This window comes from Leucoraja erinacea, chromosome 2 (genome assembly GCF_028641065.1).
Source record: "Leucoraja erinacea ecotype New England chromosome 2, Leri_hhj_1, whole genome shotgun sequence".
Classification (NCBI taxonomy): domain Eukaryota; kingdom Metazoa; phylum Chordata; class Chondrichthyes; order Rajiformes; family Rajidae; genus Leucoraja; species Leucoraja erinaceus.
In genome coordinates, this window is record NC_073378.1 from 120,542,832 (window position 1) to 120,563,502 (window position 20,671).

At 39.4% G+C, this 20,671-nt stretch overlaps 1 protein-coding gene across 2 annotated transcripts in view; it reads left to right on the forward strand.

Moving 5' to 3' along the window:
* wdr37 (WD repeat domain 37) overlaps nucleotides 1-20,671 on the forward strand; it is a 128,281-nt gene that overhangs the window by 54,848 nt on the left and 52,762 nt on the right. For both annotated transcript variants that reach the window (XM_055664787.1, XM_055664795.1), the window contains 3 exons: nucleotides 5,792-5,887; nucleotides 7,114-7,178; nucleotides 17,334-17,469. In XM_055664787.1, the coding sequence (XP_055520762.1) occupies nucleotides 5,792-5,887; nucleotides 7,114-7,178; nucleotides 17,334-17,469 (297 nt within the window). The remainder of the gene's footprint in view (nucleotides 1-5,791; nucleotides 5,888-7,113; nucleotides 7,179-17,333; nucleotides 17,470-20,671) is intronic.

The following is a 20,671-nucleotide window of genomic DNA, read 5'->3' on the forward strand; positions in this document are numbered from 1 at the left end:
GTTCTGGAGGTTTAACTCGCAAATTTTGTATATATCTAAAAAAATAGATGGACCTATTTTTTTAGACAAACGATACACCAGATATATCGCCCACTTTATTATAGGAATCCTTCAAAGCATTTATTAGAGGAATCATTATCTCGTATCAAGCTTTTCGAAACAAAAAGAATAAGAATGAACACAGACAATTAGAAGAACAAATCAGACAACTAGATATAGATAATGCTAAGGATCCAACTATGGATAAACATAATAAAATTTTAATACCGAAATTTAAGCGAAATAAATTATTATCAGAGAAGGTTATAAGATTATTCCAAATTACAAAACAAGAACATTTCGAATTTGGGGATAAACCCCTTAAACTTTTTGCACGCCAACTGAAAAAACGTGAAAAAGATCATACAATTTTAAATCAGATCATACAAGATTAAATCAAATAGAGGGGAATTATTAACACTACCTAATGATATCAATAAAAGATTTGCTCAATTTTACAAGAATTTATACACATCAAAAACGCTAATAGACAATAATAAAGTTTCAGAATTCTTGGACAATTGTAACCTTCCAAAACTAGAACTGAAGGAACAAGAGGAACTGGGAGCACAAATTACATCTAAGGAAATAGAAGACACAATAAACACACTTAAGAATGGAAAAACACCAGGACCAGACGGATTCAGTAATGAATTTTATAAATGTTTTTATGATATTGTTACACCACGTCTACAGAAAATGTATACATACGCTTTTAAAGAACAAATCTTACCTGAAACACTAGCAGAATCAACGATCACATTAATACTTAAAAAAGATAAAGAGAAAGAAGAACCAGGCTCATATAGAGCTATTGCATTGTTAAATACGGATCAAAAAATATTAGCGAAAACACTAGCTAGAAGACTGTCAATATGTTAGTAAATTAATAAATGAGGATCAAATGGGATTTATACCTAAGAGACATTCATTTAATAACCTGAGACGTCTGCTTAACATAATGCACTCTCACAAACCTCAAGAACAAGAGTTATCTATCATTTCATTGGACGCAGAAAAAGTGTTTGATCAAGTAGAATGGGATTATATGATTAAAGTATTGCAAAAATTTCAAATGGGAGAGAACTTCATTGCATGGATAAAATTATTATATAACAAACCCACAGCTATAATATTTACTAATAATATACTATCTACGAAATTCCAATTAACAAGGGGCAATAGACAAGGATGTTCATTATCACCACTGTTATTCGCTCTGGTAATTGTACCTTTACTGAAAAATTAGAACACACCCGGATATTTACGGTTATAATACAAAATATTCAAATAACAAAATATCCTTATATGCAGACGATGTATTACTGTATATCACAAAACCCCAAATCAGTATACCAAACATATTAAATCTAATTGAGGACTTTGGATCTTTCTCAGGATACAGAATAAGCTGGAACAAAAGTGAAATTATGTCGATAAAATCGAAAGACTCAACACATCTCTTGAAATTCCCCTTTAAAATAGCCACAGAAAAATTTAAATATTTAGGAATTGAAATCACTAGAAACTATCACGCTATGTTTAATGCCAATTATAGCCCCTGAGTTAAGAAACTAAATAATCTAATCAAATTCTGGAAAACGCTCCCGATGTCTTTAATAGGTCGAATAAATGCTATAAAAATGATCTTTTTACCACAAATCCTATATTTATTTCAATCAATTCCAATATATCTTCCAAAAAAGTTTTTCAAAAAACTAGACTCAGACATTACAAATTTTATATGGGATTATAAATCCCACAGAATACAAAGAACACACCTTAGTAAACCAAAAGAGATGGGTGGTCTAGCGCTCCCTAACTTTATGTACTATAATTGGGCAGTAAATATTAAAAATATGATTCACCTGCTGGACAACTCTGCCCAGCAGGTGGACTGGATTGTAATGGAGAGAGATGACTGCTCTCCGTGTAATACAGGAGCGACTCTCTCTCACCAACGAATCTGAATAACAAAAATTATAATAAAAATCCAATGATACATAGCACAATTAGAACTTGGAAACAAATAAAACAGAATCTAAAATGAAGAAATCTATCTCTTTTAATGCCAATAGTCAATAACCCGTCATTTAAACCTTCAATTATAGATAAATCATTTACACAATGGGAAAGAATGGGAATCAAAACGCTCGGAGACTTGTATGAATTGGGAAAATTATTATCATTTCAACAATTACAACTGAAATATAATTTGAAAAGTAATCAATATTTTAAATATCTTCAAATCCGTGACTATCTGAAAAAATACACAAAAGACTATCATAACATGCCCCCAGACTTATTGGATGAAGCCATGAAGTCAAGGGCTGAATCAGCAAATCTAATATCATACTTATACAACATTATTTTAAATATAGAAATACCTACAACCGATGGTATTAGAAGAGACTGGGAACAAGAACTAGCTATAAAAATTTCAAAAGAGAGCTGGGATAAACACTATATGTGCATAAATGCTCGATCAACGTACGACACACTCTAATTCAATATAAAACATTACATAGAATATATTATTCAAAAACTAAAATAAATAAACTTTTCCCCAATGTCCCACCCATTTGTGATAAATATCAGTCACAAGAAGCTACCATAGCGCACTCTTGTTTTTTGTATAAAAATCCAAATATTCTGGAATGAAATATTTGAAATCTTCACAAAATTATTTAAAATAAAACTTGTACCAAAAGCAGAATGGATCATTTTTGGAATATCGGAAGGTAACCCCGAATTAAACGTGTTTCAAAAGAACTTACTTAATTACGGGCTAATAATGGGAAAAAAGCTTATACTTAAATTTTGGAAAAATGCTCCAATACCAACAATAAAAATGTGGATTTCAAACATGTTCGAAACACTACACTTGGAAGAGATGAGACTCCTCCTAGCAGGCAAAGCAGACCACTTCCAAAAGACGTGGTCTGCATTTATGGAACTATTACAACCATAAGGTGCAATAGTAATTTAAAATATAAATGGTACCAGGATCTGATAACGGGGGGTATAAAATATATATATTTTTTAAAACACGGTTGGTATATCCTTTTTTGCGAGTTTTGTATTACAATAGAGCGATTGTTTTTCCTTTTTTTTTCTTTTCTTTCTAGGGTCTTATTTCCTTTCTTTGCTTCCTTCTCTAACTTCTTCCCTAAGGGGCTTTCTTTTCCCAACACTTTCCTGCACCTTCACGACTCTTGCTCACTTTCCTTACTTCTTTTATTTCTATCTTTTTTAAAGCTCAAAAAACGAAGTGGTACAACAAATGTAATAAGATATATGTGATGTGTATTATTGTAATTTACTGTACTTCTAATAAAAATAAAATAAAAAAAAAACAAAAAAAACATAGAAAATAGCAAGAGTAGGCTATTCGGCCCTTTGAGCCTGCACCGCCATTCGATATGATCATGGCTGATCATCCAACTCAGTATCCCATCCCTGCCTTCTCTCCATACCCCCTGATCCCTTTAGCCACAAGGACCACATCTAACTCCCTCTTAAATATAGCAAATGAACTGGCCTCAACTGCCTTCTGTGGCAGAGAATTCCACAGATTCACCACTCTCTGTGTAAAAAATGATTTTCTCTTCGCCCATTTTTTCAGCATTTTCCAGAATGTTAACATTGAAGAGTGTGTATGTGTGTATATATGTATATGTGGTGTGTGCATGTGTGTATATGGGTGTTGGATATGTGTATGCATGTATATGTGTGTGTATATATATATATATATATATGTGTGTGTGTGGCTGGAATTCTTTATCTATAATTGCTTTGTTTCAGCAAATAGTCTTTTGAGGAAGTGATGAAGGTAATTGATGAGGGTTGTCCAGTGGATATTGTCTAATTGGATTTTAGTAAAGCATTTGACAAGGTCCCTCATGGTATGCTGGTCTGGAAGATTAGGTCATATGGGTTTACTGGTGAATTGATAAATTGGATCTAAAATTGGTTTGATCACAGAAGAAAGAGAGTACTGCAGAGAAGTGTATTTCTGACTCGAGATTTGTGACCAATGGTGGTCCACAATGACCATTGCTGGGACCACAGATTGTAGTGTGTATTAATGATTTGGTTGAAAATGTAGGTAGTTTGAATCGTAGGTTTGCAGACAACACAACAATTGCGGAGATTTGGATAGCAAGAATGGTTGTTAAAAGATACAGCAGAATGGTGAATGGAAATTTGGACAGGGAAATGACAGAAGCAGAGTTTAATCCAGACAAGTGTGAGGTGATGCATTTTGAAAGAGGCAACGCAAATGTAATTCATTACCATAAATGGCTGTGGAGGCCAAGTCTTTGAGTATTTTAAAAGCAGAGATTGACAGGTACTTGATTAGTAAGGGTGTCAAATGTTACAGGGAGTAGGCAGGAGAATGGGATTGAGAAGGATAGATAGATCAGCCATGATCGATGGGTTGGATGGCCTAATTCTGCTCCTATGACTTACAAACTTACAGAAAGGTGATAAAGGTGTTGTTCGGTATGCTTGTCTTCATTGGTTTGGGAATTGAGTAATGCATTAAAATTTGTTTTGGCATATTTGAGATATTATTGATTGTCTGATCACCATACTATTAATGGATACAGAGACTGGAGAGTGTACAGAAGAGGTTCATTTGGATGTTGCCTGGATTAGAGTATGAGCTAAACAGGGGGAGGGGCCTTTGCTTTGGAGCATCGGAGGCTGATGGATGACCTGATAGATGTATATAACATATGAGAGGGGTAGTTAGAGTCTTTTTCCTTGAGGTGGAAATGTCAAATCCTTTTAGGTGAGAGCGGAAAAGTTTAAAGGAGGTTTACAAGGCAACTTATTTTTTACAAACTGATGGAAGCCTAGAAAGTGTTGCCGGGTGAGGTGAAAATAACAGATATGAACAAGAGGCATTTAGAGGGACACATGCAGGGCCGAATTTAGATGACGAGAGGCCCTAAGCTGTTCCACTTGTGAGGCCCCCTCCGTGTTGGTTTTCAGCGCTGGCGGCGAGGCAGCGACCGGACAGCCATGGCGGCCATATCTCCCACAATTCAAAGCGAGGCAGAAAGTGACCAGTTGCCGTTGCAATGCGCATACGCAGGGCGGCCGATGATGTGCTGGCCGTGGTTGTGCGCATGTGCAGGGGGGAGGACGTGCAGGCCGCAGCAATGCGCATGTGCAAGGCGGCCTGCCGTGCCGGCGGATGGAGCGAGCGGAGCCCGGCACGGATAGCGGGGGGAGATGGGGAGAGAGAGAGATAGAGAGGGGGGCCCGCCCAGAGTTGAATGGTAGGTGTCCTGCCTTGGCCGGAGGCCCCCCTAGACCTCGAGGCCCTAAGCTTAACCTTGTCTAGCTTATAGGTAAATCCGGCCCTGGACACATGAACAAGCATTGATGGAGGAATACAGAACATGTGCTGGCAGGTGGAATGGCATCATGGTTTGCACAGGCTTGGTGGGCTAAAATGTCTATTCCTGTGCTGTTTTATGTTCTAAGCAGTCTTGTTTCTATAAACTAAATAGCATTAAATGTATTTACTTGTGTGTTGCAGCACATTTTAGCTGAAGAAATGTAGCAGCATTCAACTCGTGACTGAACAGGAGTTCATTTTGTTCAGAACTCACCTGATTATATATAATGTAACTGTAAAATTTCCTTAAATTATGGCATCTAATCAAGTGATTAATTGATGATTTTATTGTCATACTGAGGTCTCCCGATGCTGTCTTTTTTCCTTCCAACCTTGCAGTGCGAAGAGAAATTGAAACCTTGAATGATCGCTTGACAGCTGAAGGCCAGACAGTAGATGGGGGAGATTTGAGCAAAGGACAGTTGAAGGCAAAAGGTTAATGACGTTTTTTTTCAGATATGGGTACATTGGGGTTCTGCCACTGGAATGTTGGAAATATTTGGACAGTCCATCCTGGAAAGAATATTTCAAAACTTGGGAAAACAATGGGAGTGGTGAGAAGTTGGAGATAAAAAGTACAATTGATTATCCATATTAAAAAAAAAAATCCGGAGCCTTTTATAACAAAATGATTGGAAGTTCAGAGATTGAGAGGATGTTATATATTTAGGATTAATGTTTACATGCAGCAATAAAATATGTAAGAATATTATTTCACAAAACTCTGGAACTGTACAATATTTAGCTACTACACTTCAGTCAAATGTGATGCATTAAAGAGAGTCAGGATGTTAAGGAGGAAAGGGAACAATTGGCTAAAGACTGGATGTGAAACTTGCTTCAACAAGCATGAGCAGCCAAATGGCACCATCTTGTGCTGGGATTTACCATGAAACTAAATTGTCATTTGACTGTATAGTTTTTGTTTAACTTAGACATTGACTTGTAAATATTATTCTTATGTTGAATACAAATAAAGCAATAATTCCATTTTAAAATTTGAGAGGTTGAATTTAAACCTGAGAATGAATGATTGATAACCCTTTAGCTAAAGATTTAGATCTAATTTCATTTGTATGCTATATAAATGCTATATTATTTTGATTGAAATCAGGTGTTAACTTAATTGGGTGTGGTTCAAAGGCATTCATCACCTTTGTACAATGACTTTATGTTTGCATTCTTATAACAGCAGAAGAATTTATATGGCAATTTTAACACAAGCTAACAACCACAAATAACTTATCAAAGGAGATAACCAAACATGTCTTGTGACTTTTATGTTACTGTTCGCTTGTATTTTGTTTTATTAGTGATAGCAGATTACAGGATTTTATTATTCAATGTCATATTTTTAAATATTGTGCTCAGTTATACTTCCAAAATATTCCATACTTGTGATGCTTAGTGATTGTCCCCAACTTTGCAACACATGTTTTTTTAGTACAAACTATGGTTGGAGAATGCATTTCAAATATGCTGTGGACGTGTTAACAAATAGCATTTTTCGATCTCTGCCAGAATATATTTAAAATAAAATACTTTTCATTTTGTTTCATTTCATGAGTCACTTGGGTCCTGTTACGAAATGTTCAGCATTCATTATCTGACCTATGTATGTTATTTACTGGTTGACCAAAGTTCTGTTTGCATTAATGTAGCCAGTCACAGTACCAGCCAATTATCTCAGAAACTGAAAACAACTTACAAGGCCTCTACTAGCAAGGTATGTCGTTGATATGCATACAAAGTGTACAATGCACCTTTAGCCAAAATGAGTATATGTAAACTAATATTCCCTCCTGACATGTTGCTGAATGATGACAGCTCTATGCAATATATATATATTTTTTAAGCTGGTTCTCTTTCAGTAAAATAGACATAATTAAAAGACAGATGATTGAAATAAAGACTCTTAATTATGTTTGAATTAAATGTTTTGTTTATTTTTTGGGGATGATCGTAATAGAATATGTTCCAAATTGATGATCTAAAATTAATCCAGTCTAATATTCCTGCGTTTCCTGCAAGCCATATACCTCAAGTCTTTTCTTCTGCCCATGATGTAGCGGTCAAACTATTTCCCAGGCAAAGCAATTGGAGCACGGAACTTCAACATGGGAAGTTGGGAGTTGTGGGGTGGAGACTCGTGGGTAATTTATTTTCCAGTGTTTGCATGTTGCATCAACTGGTAACAGTGATGGAATTCCTGCAACCTAATGGACTGTACAATGTTTTGAAACATATAACGTCAAATGCCTTTGGTGTGTAATTCATTGATGAGACATTGATAAGCTCTTTGTTTCACGTCCTTAACACAGCGTACAATGTGTGTTTAAAGTCAGATTCGTGTTTTTAACTCGAGTGCAAAAGTAGAGGTGAAACATAAGTGTACTAACATGTGAGCATCATTTTTCTTCAGACACCTGGATCAGTAAGATCATTAGCATGGATTCTGAATAACCTTTTTGATGCAATGGTTGAAGCTATAATTTTTTTTAGTCTGTTTTATTTCTCCAATTCTCAAACAATCCATCATAGTCCGTGGGCCAGAGGGGCCAACCGTGTACCCTCCCCCCCATCCCTATGATCCTACTGCTTGGGTGTCATTTTGTTCATTGGTATCTCTTCTGTCGGAAAAATTATGTTCCCACGAAATAAACTCATTTGGACTATGTTTTTTAACCCCTTAAATCTATGTCAAAATTGTGTTTGGGCCCTCTTCCATCATCCTATGGAAAGCAAATCCAGATTTTCGAGTGCAGCACTGGAAGCGTGATGATGGGGATGAAGCATTCATACAGTGTACAAGAAAAGATCTGGCATGGATGCTTTCCCGGAAAGCGAGTAGTGAGAAAGGTCAAGAGCTTCCAGCTTGGGCTGGATTTGTCTCAGCAACAGGTGAGATGCCTTCAAATGTGGCCACAATTGACTACTATCCTGTGATCAATCATCCCATCACAGAATTTAGTACAGTTCAAGAGTGTTTACGAGCTTCTGAAGAAGCAAGTCATGAGGTTGGTCAAGAAAATGTCATTACAACATTCGACTTGGGTGTCTGCATGAAGGCATATCCTCTCGTGTGGCGTCATCCTGCAAAGTACAAGAAACACATTGTGTTTATTGGCACGTTTCATGTCATTTGGGCACACTTCAAAATGCTTGGAAAGAAAATGGAAGGATCCGGACTTCAGGATGTCTTCATGGATTCGGGACTCATGTCTACTGGTTCCTGTCTATGGCTGGAAAAGATGCAGTGCTGTCCGGTATACCAGAGGAATCAAAGGGCATCTTTCAAGAGCTAATCCGATCGCCAACAAAGCAGGCACTTGCTGAAGTCATGGCCAATGCAGATCTCAACACATGGAAGGAGTTGTATGAGAGCTTCAAAGCTGATGTTCAAAAAGGATCTCTCGGGAAGATGCACAATTTTGGTTGTCATACATAGATCCTGTGTGGATTACTCTCATTGATTAGGACTGTGAAAGAGAACAATTTTCCGTTGTACTTGTACTGTCTGTTTCTTATGCCCGATCTCTTCTTCATCTTTGGTGGTCACAATTACTCCCGCTATCTGACCTACCTTGCTGTGTTCTAGGCAAACATCGAAGAATCACATCCCGGTGCCATGGCTTTCCTCGAAAGAGGTACCATCAGTGTCACTAGGTCGTTCATACCAGGAAACCGATGTGGGGTTGATAAAACGATTGAGGAGACGATCATGAAGCATGGCAAATCTCCAGGTGGTGGGAGTGGTGTTGGGCTCTCTGGCATCTTGGAGAATCACAGTGCTTATCAGAGATGGGTTTGAACTTTAACAGAAAGGGCACACTTTCTCTCTGCAACTCTCAGCCTCGCAGACATGAATTCTGGTACCAATTGCGGAAGCAAACACAGAGATCAACAACCAACTGAGATAAGGAAAAGTGAGGCATGTGTAAAGAAAGCTGTTGATGCTGTAAAGAGCTTCCTGAATCCTGTTGACATAGATGACAAGACTGGGTTGTATGTACTCTCTTCTGGTGCACGTGTTCCAGCTGAAGTTGAGAAAGATGTCATAAAGGTACTTACCACAGGGAAAGAACAGAAAGAGAAGTTCATCGCAGAGTGACGAGAAAAAGACAGCATTCTACAAACCCATCAAGAATCTGAAGTTCAAAACCATGGGCGAAACAAAGAAAAGAGTGAAGCTGAAACCATCTGAACAAAAGGTACAAGCAACAATGAGATATTGCTTTTCAACTGATGGTCAAAGCACAAAGTTCTGGCCGTCAACTCAATCTACGGGAGATTATGAAGTATTTTCTAACCCCTGTACCCTACTCCATTGGAACATCAGACAACTTCTTTGCAAGGACTGATAAATCCAAGGGCTTACACTATCTATTGAAAGATGTAGACAACTCACAACCTCCTGCCAGTAACAAGACATTGGTAGTGGAAGATGGCAATGCTGCATTCTACTATCTCAAAGAGATTCCTGAAAATTTCAAAGCGATTGGCATCAAAATCATCAATGCATTGTCATCTAATGATGTAGTCTTCTGTACCGATATGTACAAACCAGATTCAGTGAAGTCAATTGACGGACACGGCGTGGGTGTGCAGAGAAGGGAATAATCAAAGCGGGAAAGGTAAAAAAACCAAGAGATTGGAAGCAGTTCTTGACCAAGGATGAGAACAAGAAACAGCTCATTGAACTTCTTCTTGATGTGTGGAGTGAGCATGACATGGCCAAGAGGCTACATGGAAGGAAGGTGATCTTCATTAAGGAAGGAGAGATCACACTTCTTACTTCTCAGAATGGGAAAGAGACTCTGCAGTCTGAGATTCAATCCCTGAAGTCAAACCATGAAGAAACAGACTTGTGAGTCATCCTATGCCGCAACTATGGCAAAGAGCAAGGATATGACCACGTACAAGTCAAAAACCCAGACAGTGATATCTTTTTCATATTGTCTCACTATTCAAACAGCATTCAAGACACCACAATGTTCTTTGACACAGGGAGAGGCAACTTACAAAGGCTAACAGATGTCACCCATTTTGCAAAACAGTCCTCCTCAGAATACTGCTCAGCATTACTTGGATTGCATGTGTTCTCAGGCTGGATGAGAAACATCTGGCAGAGCTTGGTGATTTTCATAGAGTTGAAGATGATATGGTCCTAATTTAGTATCTTTATTATGTATCTTTACTAAGAAACAACTCAATTGCAAGTACCAAATTCACAGACCCCAAGAAAGAGGGCAAAGTGTGAAAAAACACAATTTTGACATATTGAAATAAGGGTTAAAAAAACATAGTCCAAATGAGTTTTTTTCTTGGGATCATTATTTTTCCGACAGAAGAGATACCAATGAACAATATGACCCAAAGAAGTAGGATCATAGCGCACGGTTGGCCCCTCTGTCCCACGGACTATCACAGATGGAGCTTTTTTTTCTCCACGGGGATTTTATTCCTTCAATGGGAAAGAGAAAAATGCGAGGAAGGAAAGAATAAAAGCTGTTTTCAGTTTTTGCCGTTAATTAGATGTATAGGATAAATGATGTGGCAAATGCAGAATGAATCTTTAAGGACACTGGTTAATTTCAGTTATTTTATCCACTATCAAAATAGTTCAGATACCTGAAATAAAATAGAAAACACTGGAAATGCTCAGCAGGTTAGGTAGCATCTCGGGAGAGAGAAACACATTGAATATTTTAGGTCACAAGAATTCATCGGTTTGGCTCTGGAGAAAAGTCATCATACTGAAAGGTTAAGACTGCTTCGCTCTGCACAGGTTTTGCCAGGTCTGCCAAGTATTTCCAACACTTTTTATTTTATTTTGTGTATTTTTAACATCAGTTAACCAAGAATTATTAACTAAGAATATCTGCCATGTACTTTGATCCTGTCTGCACTAATTTATTATTACCACACTATGCTTACCACTGGGTTACCACAATTAGTGTTTTAAATGTGTTTTCCCCATCATCTCCATACCAAGGACTCAATTTGACAACAGCCATAGTCATATATGAACCTCTATGATCTTATAATAACAAACAAAATGGTACTGCCTCGGTATTTCAAATCTCCTAGTATTTGGATGAGACTGTTTGACTTTATAGTGCCATATAAATGTTTTCTTCGATAGGATGGGTACAGTGAATATGATAAACGAGGTACAGCTTAAGTACAAGCACCCTTGAGTTAACATAGTAACTGGCATGGCTTTATTTAAGAATCATTAAAGTGGTTAAAGCATGTCATTACTGCCACCTAGAGTGGTAAAGATAAATTGCATGGATTGATTTAACAGGGCAGTTTGGTGTTCATTTGAGGGAATGGAGCAGAATGCTTGGAATATGTCTACAGAAATCAAATTAAGATGGACCTTTCATTATTATCTTACTGCATGTTATGTTTGGTTTAACTGGTTTAACCCTGCTTCTATTTCATGTTTGATGACTTGGGCAGCACAATGGGACAACTCGGAGAGCAACTGCATCAGCGCTAAAGACCTGGGTTCAAACCTGACCTCCGGTGCTGTCTATGTGGAGTTTGGACATTCTCCCTGTGACCGCGTGGGTTTCCTCTGGGTGCTCCGGATTCCTTCCACATCCCAAAGACGTACGGGTTTGTAGGTTAATTGACTTCTGTAAATTGCCCCTAACGGGTAGGCAGTGGAAGAGAAAGTTGGATACTGTAGATCTAGTGTGAATGGCATGGACTCAGTAAACTGGAGTGCCTGTTTCCATGCTGTATCAGTAAATTAAAGTGGTACGGTGTGATGAAGGTTGTTCAGCAAGGCCAGTGGATTAAATGGTGCATATTTCCAAATGATATAGAAAGAGACCATTTGGCTCATCCAGTCTGTTTGCTCACAAATCAATTCCATTGCCCCATGTGCAATTCTCCCCACATTCCCATCAGATCCTGTTAGCTTCCGCCACTCACCTATACTCTTGGAGCAATACACAGCCACCAACTAGCCTCACAACTTGCATGTCTTTGGGATGTGGGGGGATGTCAGAGCACTGAGAGGAAACTCTGTGGTCACAGAGAAAATCTCCACATGGCAGTCAGGATTGAACCTGGATTGCTTGTGCTGTAAGCAGGCACTTCTACTAGTTGTCTGTTTCTGTACTGTAGTTTCCTAATACATTTGTGCTGTAAAATTGATAGCACTCGCATAACAAACTGTACAAGAAAGACTATTGAGAATATTATTTGGTTGTGAAGGTCATTATGTGCAATTGAAGATAACTTTAATTCCCTAAGGAAGTAAAATTGACCGAGTACTGTATTGTACAGATATTTAATTATACTGTATACATGTTCTGAAATTCAAGTAGTATTGCTTTTCAATGTACTAACTTGCTACATAGCAAATCCCTTTTGAACTTCATTTTGTGCTGCCTTTGTACCTCAGAATATATTTGTATATTTTAGTCTAATTAACTGATTTTAGATTAACAGTTGCTTGATTGAATGGATTTAGAACCGGTTTGCTGATAGAAGACAGTTGTGGTCAACAGGACAATATTCAGGTTGGAGGTCTGTGACCAGTGGGTTGTGAGGAAGGCTGTCAAAGTATGCAGCGGGATATAGGTCTGCCACAGAAATGGGCAGAGAAATGGCAGGTGGAGTTTAATCTGAGCAGGTATGAGATGTTGCACCCAGGGAGATCAGATGTAAGAGGAAAATATACAATTAACAAATGGCGTGACCTTGAATAATGTATAGAGAGATCTTGGGGTCCTAATTCCATAACTCCCTGAGATTGGCAACACAAGTAGATCGAGCAGTAAAGAAGGCATATGGCATCATTGTTTTCATGGTCAGGACATTGAGTATAAGAGTCAGGAAATCATGATGCAACTTTATAGGACTGCATTTGGAGTATTGCATGCACTTCTGCTCGTGCTATTGCAGGAAGGGTGTGGAGCCTTTGGAAAAGGCGCTGAGGTGGTTTACCAGAATGAGGTGGGTATTAGCCGTAGGGAGAGATTGGACAGACTTGGATTGTTTTATCTGGAACGTTGGAGGTTGAGGGGAGGCCTGATAGAAATATATAAAAGTATGAGAGGCATAGATAGACGGTTAGAACCTTTTTTCCAGGATCTGTGTTTTGTTGTTTATTGTTTTTTTGCAATAGATCACACTAGATGATTTGACCAACTTGTAAATTTAGTTATAATTTCAGAAAGTTCCATATCTATAAAGAGATGGTGTGAATGTATTGCTTTTTTTTCTCAGGTTCCCTCAGAATTTAATTAATTTAATTTCTTTTTTACTTCACTCCTTTATATTTTTCGAATGGTTCTTATTTTGATCCAAGAGCCACCATACCACACACGACAGTAGCAACTTTGATTATATTGAAGAGTGCTGCAGAAACATCCATTTCCTCCTCAGTATGCTGTAGTTCCGTGCAGTTGTCTTGGGGAACTTTAATGACAACATTTAAAAAGCTTCCATTTCATCCCAAGATTTTGCTTTAAAAAAATCTGTGTGTGACTCTTGGAAGTCCAAAAATCTTTTCTTCTGATTTTAAGAGTGCCAAAATGCCCAAATCAACAGTACATGCAGCCTGGCTTCCATGATCTGAGAAGTAATTGCAGGAAATGGGACTGTCACTTTAGTGAAGTAGCAAGCGGTCATTCAAAAGTACTGATCAGGTTGTAATAATGTGTGAAAAGAGAACAATATAGTAACAGCACCCAAAAGCCTACTATAAATTATTAATTTACTTTGATCATAAAATTCATGGGTTTAATTTAATAGTTTGCACAGTAATGTCTACAAAATCAGTCTAGATGTATTTTTTAATGTTTGCCATAAAATAAAGCCATTGAGTTTGCAACAAAAAGGTAATACCTGGCAGTAATTAATGTTTGTACATGGAGTTTGGATTATGTGCTTTTTAGCTATTTGCATTTTCACTGATTTGTATGCAGAGCTGTGGAGTGATTTGTTGATCTTTTCAAGTGCGATAATTGAAGTTCTATTTCTCTGCGTTATTATTCCTCCTTTCTTAACAAACTGTAAAATGTCATTGAACCGTGATAACATAAGAAGGCTTGGCATTTTGACTAAGCTTCTTGGTCCTTTTAATCAACATTTTCATGGAATACAATTATTCCAAGACTTTCCGTTTTGCACTGCAACTTAATTGAAATGGAAAGAAGCAGTGTTTTCCCAATTGTTATCCTGTGCCATTATTAGAGCAACTTGGAAATGGGAAATATGGGCAGGCAAAGGCCATTTGGCCCCAGAGGCCTGCCTATTCATTCAACACAATCGTGGCTAGTCATCTACATCAGCACCCTGTTTTTGTCTTCCCTATTTCCATTGATCCCTTTCACATTGAGAATAGATCTGTCTTCGAGAATCCCAAATACGTGCGGGTTTGTAGGTTTATTGGCCTCTATAAATTGTCCCTAGTGTGTAGGGAATGGATGAGAAAGTGGGATAATAAAACTCGTGAGATTGGGTGGGCGGTGATTGGTTTGGACTCGGTGGGCCGAAGGGCCTGTTTCCAGGCTATGTCCCGAAATTGAACTAAAATTAAACAAAATGCATTTGCAAATGCAAAAGGCAAAATGAATTTAATGACATAACTTCCACTGCCTTCTATTGGACAGAACTTGACAAGTTAAACAAACACTTGATGAAATTTCTCCTGATCGCCTCGCTCAGTACCCGTGATAATAATCAGCCAATACCAGTACAAACAAATGGCATTGTCTTTATTTCAAGGCTGTGATCACAGGCTCAGGACATTCCCAGTCATCAGGAGCAATATCCTGTATCCAGAGCAAAAACTAAACTCCTGGAGGAACTCAGTGGGTGGAGCAGCATGGGATGAAAGGAATTGTCAATGTTTCGGGTCGATATACTGCATCAGTGCTTCCAGCAGTTTGTTTTTATGCTTCAGATTCCAGCATCTGCAGTCTCTTGTTCCCCCTGCCGTTTTGTGCCCAGTTTACTTCATCCTGTAGAGCTATATGGGTCTATAGGAGATCCCCTCGCTATTCAATTCTTCTATAAATAAAAGCCTAATCAACCAAACTTCTGGCTCTCCATCCCAAGAATCAATGTTGTAAATGTCCCACGTTCAGCTATTAGACTTCAATTTTGTGCACTTCAATACGATGCCGGATTTTCCCTTCACCCTGTACTTTTCAAAGGACTGAAACTTTCCAATACTCACCTCTGTACTTCCCAGTTGCTGGAGATGCAACACTTTTCCGTTTTCATTCTTTCCCACCATCCAAATAAACCCTTCATCAGTCTGAAGAAGGGTTTCGGCCCGAAATGTTGCCTACTTCCTTCGCTCCATAGATGCTGCCTCACCCGCTGAGTTTCTCCAGCATTTTTGTCTACCTTCGATTTTCCAGCATCTGCCATTCCTTCTTAATCATCCAAATAAAGTGATTCACTTGTACTACTTTCAATTTAAGTGTACTGCTGATGTGAGCAATGTGATCTCTGGAGTAACTAAAGGCAGTTTGGGTTAATGTTTTGCGAAACACCTCCATTCAGTCTGCAAGAGTGACCCTGCAATTCCAATTATCTGTCACGTTCATTCCCCATCCCACTCCACACTAATTTCAGCCATTGGTTTCTTTAATTTATCCATTGAAGCCTTACGGAACTTGAGGAACGGCACCTCATCTTCTGTCTGGGCATCTTACAACCCTCTGGACTTAATATTAAGTTCAACGACTTCAAATAACCGGCATTTCTAGTTTGTATCAAGAATGGCCATGTTCTGATGAACGATTGCCAATCTAAATCCTTATCTCCATTTTTTAATCTCTGCAGTCACTGCCTGATCTACATATTTCCAGCAGGCTCTTTTTTACTTTGGATTTCCAGCCACTGCATTGTTTTATATCCCACAATTCCAGCATGGGTTTGTTCTGTTCTCCTATCTCCATCTCTTTCTGACAGACCCGCTGCTATTAACAAGTCTTCAATCTCCCTTGGACAGCAGCACTGCTCGAAACAAATGTCTCTCAATGAAGATTGGAATTAGCAAAATATTCCAGCAAAAACAGAGATATCTTTTAATGGCAAACTGGATGTGGAAGGAGGGTTGCTATATAAATCAGATTCCTTACACCGAATCAACACACCTATCGGACTTGAGTAGATAAAAAATGACCACCAGTTCCTTCAGAATTTCAGCAGCATAAATAAGTGGAGGAAATTAAGATTTTAGTATTATAAAATAATGAAGAAATCATGCAGATTTTGAAATAAAATAATGTTTGATTGCTGGCTTTCCTTCTCATATTTAATTTGGTTCATCAGCCCCAAGTGACCAAATCTGTTTTAAAACCATGACCTTTTTCCCACAAAATCATCTTGCTTGAATGTATTTATCCAAATTGTATCTAATGCAGGTTTTGCAATGCAGATATATTCATATGAAATTTGCATATCTGCATAGTGAAAATTTATTTTTAATAATCTCAGCAAGTCTCTTTGAAAGGCCACATGTATTCTTTGGCATTCTCCCTGATGCTCTTTTCACAGATGTGACTTGAATTCATTCCCATCGCAGCGACGGAGTGAAGGTATGTGTTGAACATGTCAGAAGTTATTAGAAAATGTTACTCCCCTGAAGAAATCCTTTGCCAGACTCTGACAGTTGTTTTTCACACACAAGAAACGGCAGGATAAATCTGTCCAAAATCATGCATCTTGCATTGTGGAAACGTTTTGTGAGCATCAGTGTGGAATTACTAACCTGGCAAGTGCCGCGTTCTATTAGCATTTGAATCTAACATGGGACGAAAATTCAGTTTTGTGCGCTTTTTATGTACAATATTTGCACCTAAATATATAATATTTTAATGACCTTCTTTTTCTTTAAAAGATTGTGTCAAGTTTTAAGACGACAACTTCTAGAGCGGTCTGCCAGCTGGTGAAAGAGTACATTGGACACAGAGATGGAATTTGGGATGTCAGTGTTACCCGCTTACAGCCTGTGGTTCTGGGCACAGCATCAGCTGGTATAAAAAAAATATCCTCTTTTCCAGTTATTCTTTTCAATTTCACTATAATATTTGTGAATTTTGTATCCTGTGCCGGTATTGTAATTGTTATCTTTCCTTTCCCTCATGCCAACAAACTTCTACTTTTGCAAGTGCACGCAAATTTGTACACGTCGATGAACAGTCTAGTCCAGATGTGTAAAATTAATGACCCAGTTAAAATGCTATTCTTTAAATCGGTTTCTGAAGAATTATTTTCTAGACCTTCCACTTTCAGTCATCCAGATTCATATCCATGATTGTGAGTATCAAGTGCTTGCAGCTTCTGAAGAATGTGTGGAGGTCCCTTCCATGAGCTGAAAACTGGGCTTTGAAAATCTTTGGGCATATTTAGTGGAAAGTACCAGAAGATTTATCTTGGTAATTGACCTATCCGGTGGGCGGCGCGACTCACGTCGCAGCGGCCTCTGCAGTCCGTCTGTTTTTTTTATTATTTTTTGTCTTGTTTCAATGTAGTTTTTATTTTTTTTGACGGGGTATGTGTGTGTGTGTGGGTGGGCGGGGGCGGGGGTGGGGAAACTTTTAAAATCTTTCTCCTGCACGGAGAACCCGACCTTTTCCTTGGCGGGTCTCCGTTGTCGTTGGGGCTGCAACGTGGGGCAGCCTCCAGCAGGAATGACCTAGGGCTCCAGTCGCGGAGCCTGCGGACCTACTCACCATCGTGGGGCTGGCCGAGTTCGGAGCGGGAGGAGCGGTGGTGGCGCGCTGCTGCGACCCGACCCCGGAGATTCAGAGGCTTACCGCAGGTCTGTAGACAGTAACACCGGGAGCCCGCGTGTTCCTGCTGGGAGACCGCTTTTCGGAGCTCCCGCAACGGCGACTTCTCCCGCCCGAGTTGCGGGGTTGAAGATGACCTGGAGCGGGGCCTTACATCACCGCCCCGCGCGGCTCGGAATGACTGCGAAACTTTGCTAGCGCCCGCCGGGGGCTCCAATACCAAGACCCGGAGCGTGGCCTTGCACCACCAGGCGCGGCGTTAAAGGCCGCGGGACAATTACCATTGGCCGCCGGGGGCTTTGACTGACATCGGGAGGGGAATGGGGAGTGCAGGGGAGGGATAAGTTTTTGCCTTCCATCACAGCGAGGAGGAGATATGCTGTGATGGATGTTTGTGTAAATTGTGTTGTGTCTTGGTACTTTCTTGTGTGTATGACTGCAGAAACAACATTTCATTTGAACCCCGATGAGGTTCAAATGACAAATAAAATTGTATTGTATTGTATTGTATCTACGTAAGTTTAATTTGTCTGCAACTGCAAAACAGATGAAAATCCCATTTGGGAGTTACGACTGTTACATTGAACATTGACGATTATGTATCATCAAGTTCAAGCTCGCGTTTATTGTCACTTATTGTCAGATTGTTCGATGGGGGCGCTACGAGTCGGCTGACCTGCCAGCAGCGTGTTCGTTGTTTCAATTTTTTTAATTTTTTTTGGTGCGTCTAAATGTTAGTTTAGGTGTCTCTTGGTGTGTCTTGTGTGGGGGGCGGTGGGGGGGTGGGGAAAGAGGGGAACCGCTTTCGGTCGTCTCCTCGATGGAGAGGTGACTTTTTCCATGTAGCCTCCCTCGCGGCCTAACAGCATGGATTAGAGCGGCCTTTCCCGGAATCGGACCCAGAGCTTCAGCAGCGGGTGCAGCATGGACTTTACCATCGCCGAGGGTCGCCAGAGAGGAGTGCTCCGATCGCTGGCTTGGTGACTTTGGCATCAAGGGGCTGTGGTCTGTGGAGCTTCTAGCCGCCGGCGTGGCGTGGACTTACCATCCGGAGTCTGGGATCCCTCGCCGGGGGTCACCGGAGAAGAGCTCCGACCGCCGGCCTGTGGCTTGCGGCCTATAACATCCTGAATCCGCGGTCTCTGGTAGGAAAGTGCCGATTCGGGCACTCCAAGCCACGGAGTTTGTTTGACCATCCTGACATCGGAGGTTTGATCATCCTGACGAGAGGGCCTGTACATCGGGCCATCCGTAGCGGCAACTACGGAGGATTTATGACCCCAACCACGTATGAACAAAGGAGGAGGACTGACTGAACTTTGTTGCCTTCCACCACAGTGAAGAATGCTGTGGTGGATGTTTGTGTTAAATTCTATTGTGTATTGTGTGTTCTTTTTAAGTGTATCGCTGCTGGCAAATTCATTTCACTGCACCTGCATGTGACGAATAAAATTGACTTTGACTTTACCAATTAAGGTACAGTGAAATTTGAGTTACCATACAGCCATACTATGTGAAAAGCAACAATATACTCAGTCACATAAAATAAAGTGGAACATGAACATCCACCACAGTGGAATCAACATTCCTCACTGTGATGGAAAGCAATAAAGTTCAGTTATCTTCCTCCTTTGTTCACCCGTGGTGGTCTGGGGGGGAGGAGATACAGCAATGGTTTACAACTAAAAGTGCTTTTTTTTGCTTTGCTTCACTAGGAGATCTCACATCATTGGTTGTTTTTTGCATCTCTGTCTCTTGCTTTTGATCAACTTAAGCAAGACGATGTCTTGAAGCAGAAGGCATCTTCTGAGTAACTATAAGCAAGTGACAGATAGCTTTTGTGGTTTGTATTTGTTTGCTTAGTTAAAAAGTGGTATTTGTGACTGATGAATGGTAGGGGGTTCTCTGATTGAAAGTGTAATAAATGGTGATATAGTGTGGCTAGTAGTTTGTTGCTTTGGTGTATAATCAAACAGAAAATAATCTGCATGGCAATTAGTTGAATGCGAAGCATTGTTTTCAGAAACCAGTAAACAAAATAATTAATGGAGAGATGTTAAAATGATTCATCAGCAGCAATTGGATGCTTCATATTAGATATTACCCTAATGTGCGATTAGTCAATTTGGATAACTGTGAAATGAATGGAAATGAGCAGGTAGTAGTGATCTACACTGGAGTAGTGTTAAGGATTATTGTAAATTTTCCTTTGGCTGAAGAGTTCCTTCGGTTGAGTGTTTTCCAATGTATGCAAAAGAACGTTCTTGGAATCGATTAAAATATATAAACATTTGCATGGAGTCTCCAGGTTGGATCCTGGATGTCAAGCTGTGTTTCAATGTTGGTACATTGAACTGGCAAGTTTGCAGCATTCCCATATTCTGCTTATTTGGCAGCAAATGTACGGAGATGTTTCAGACACTGGTTGCAGGTGTTTCACCAG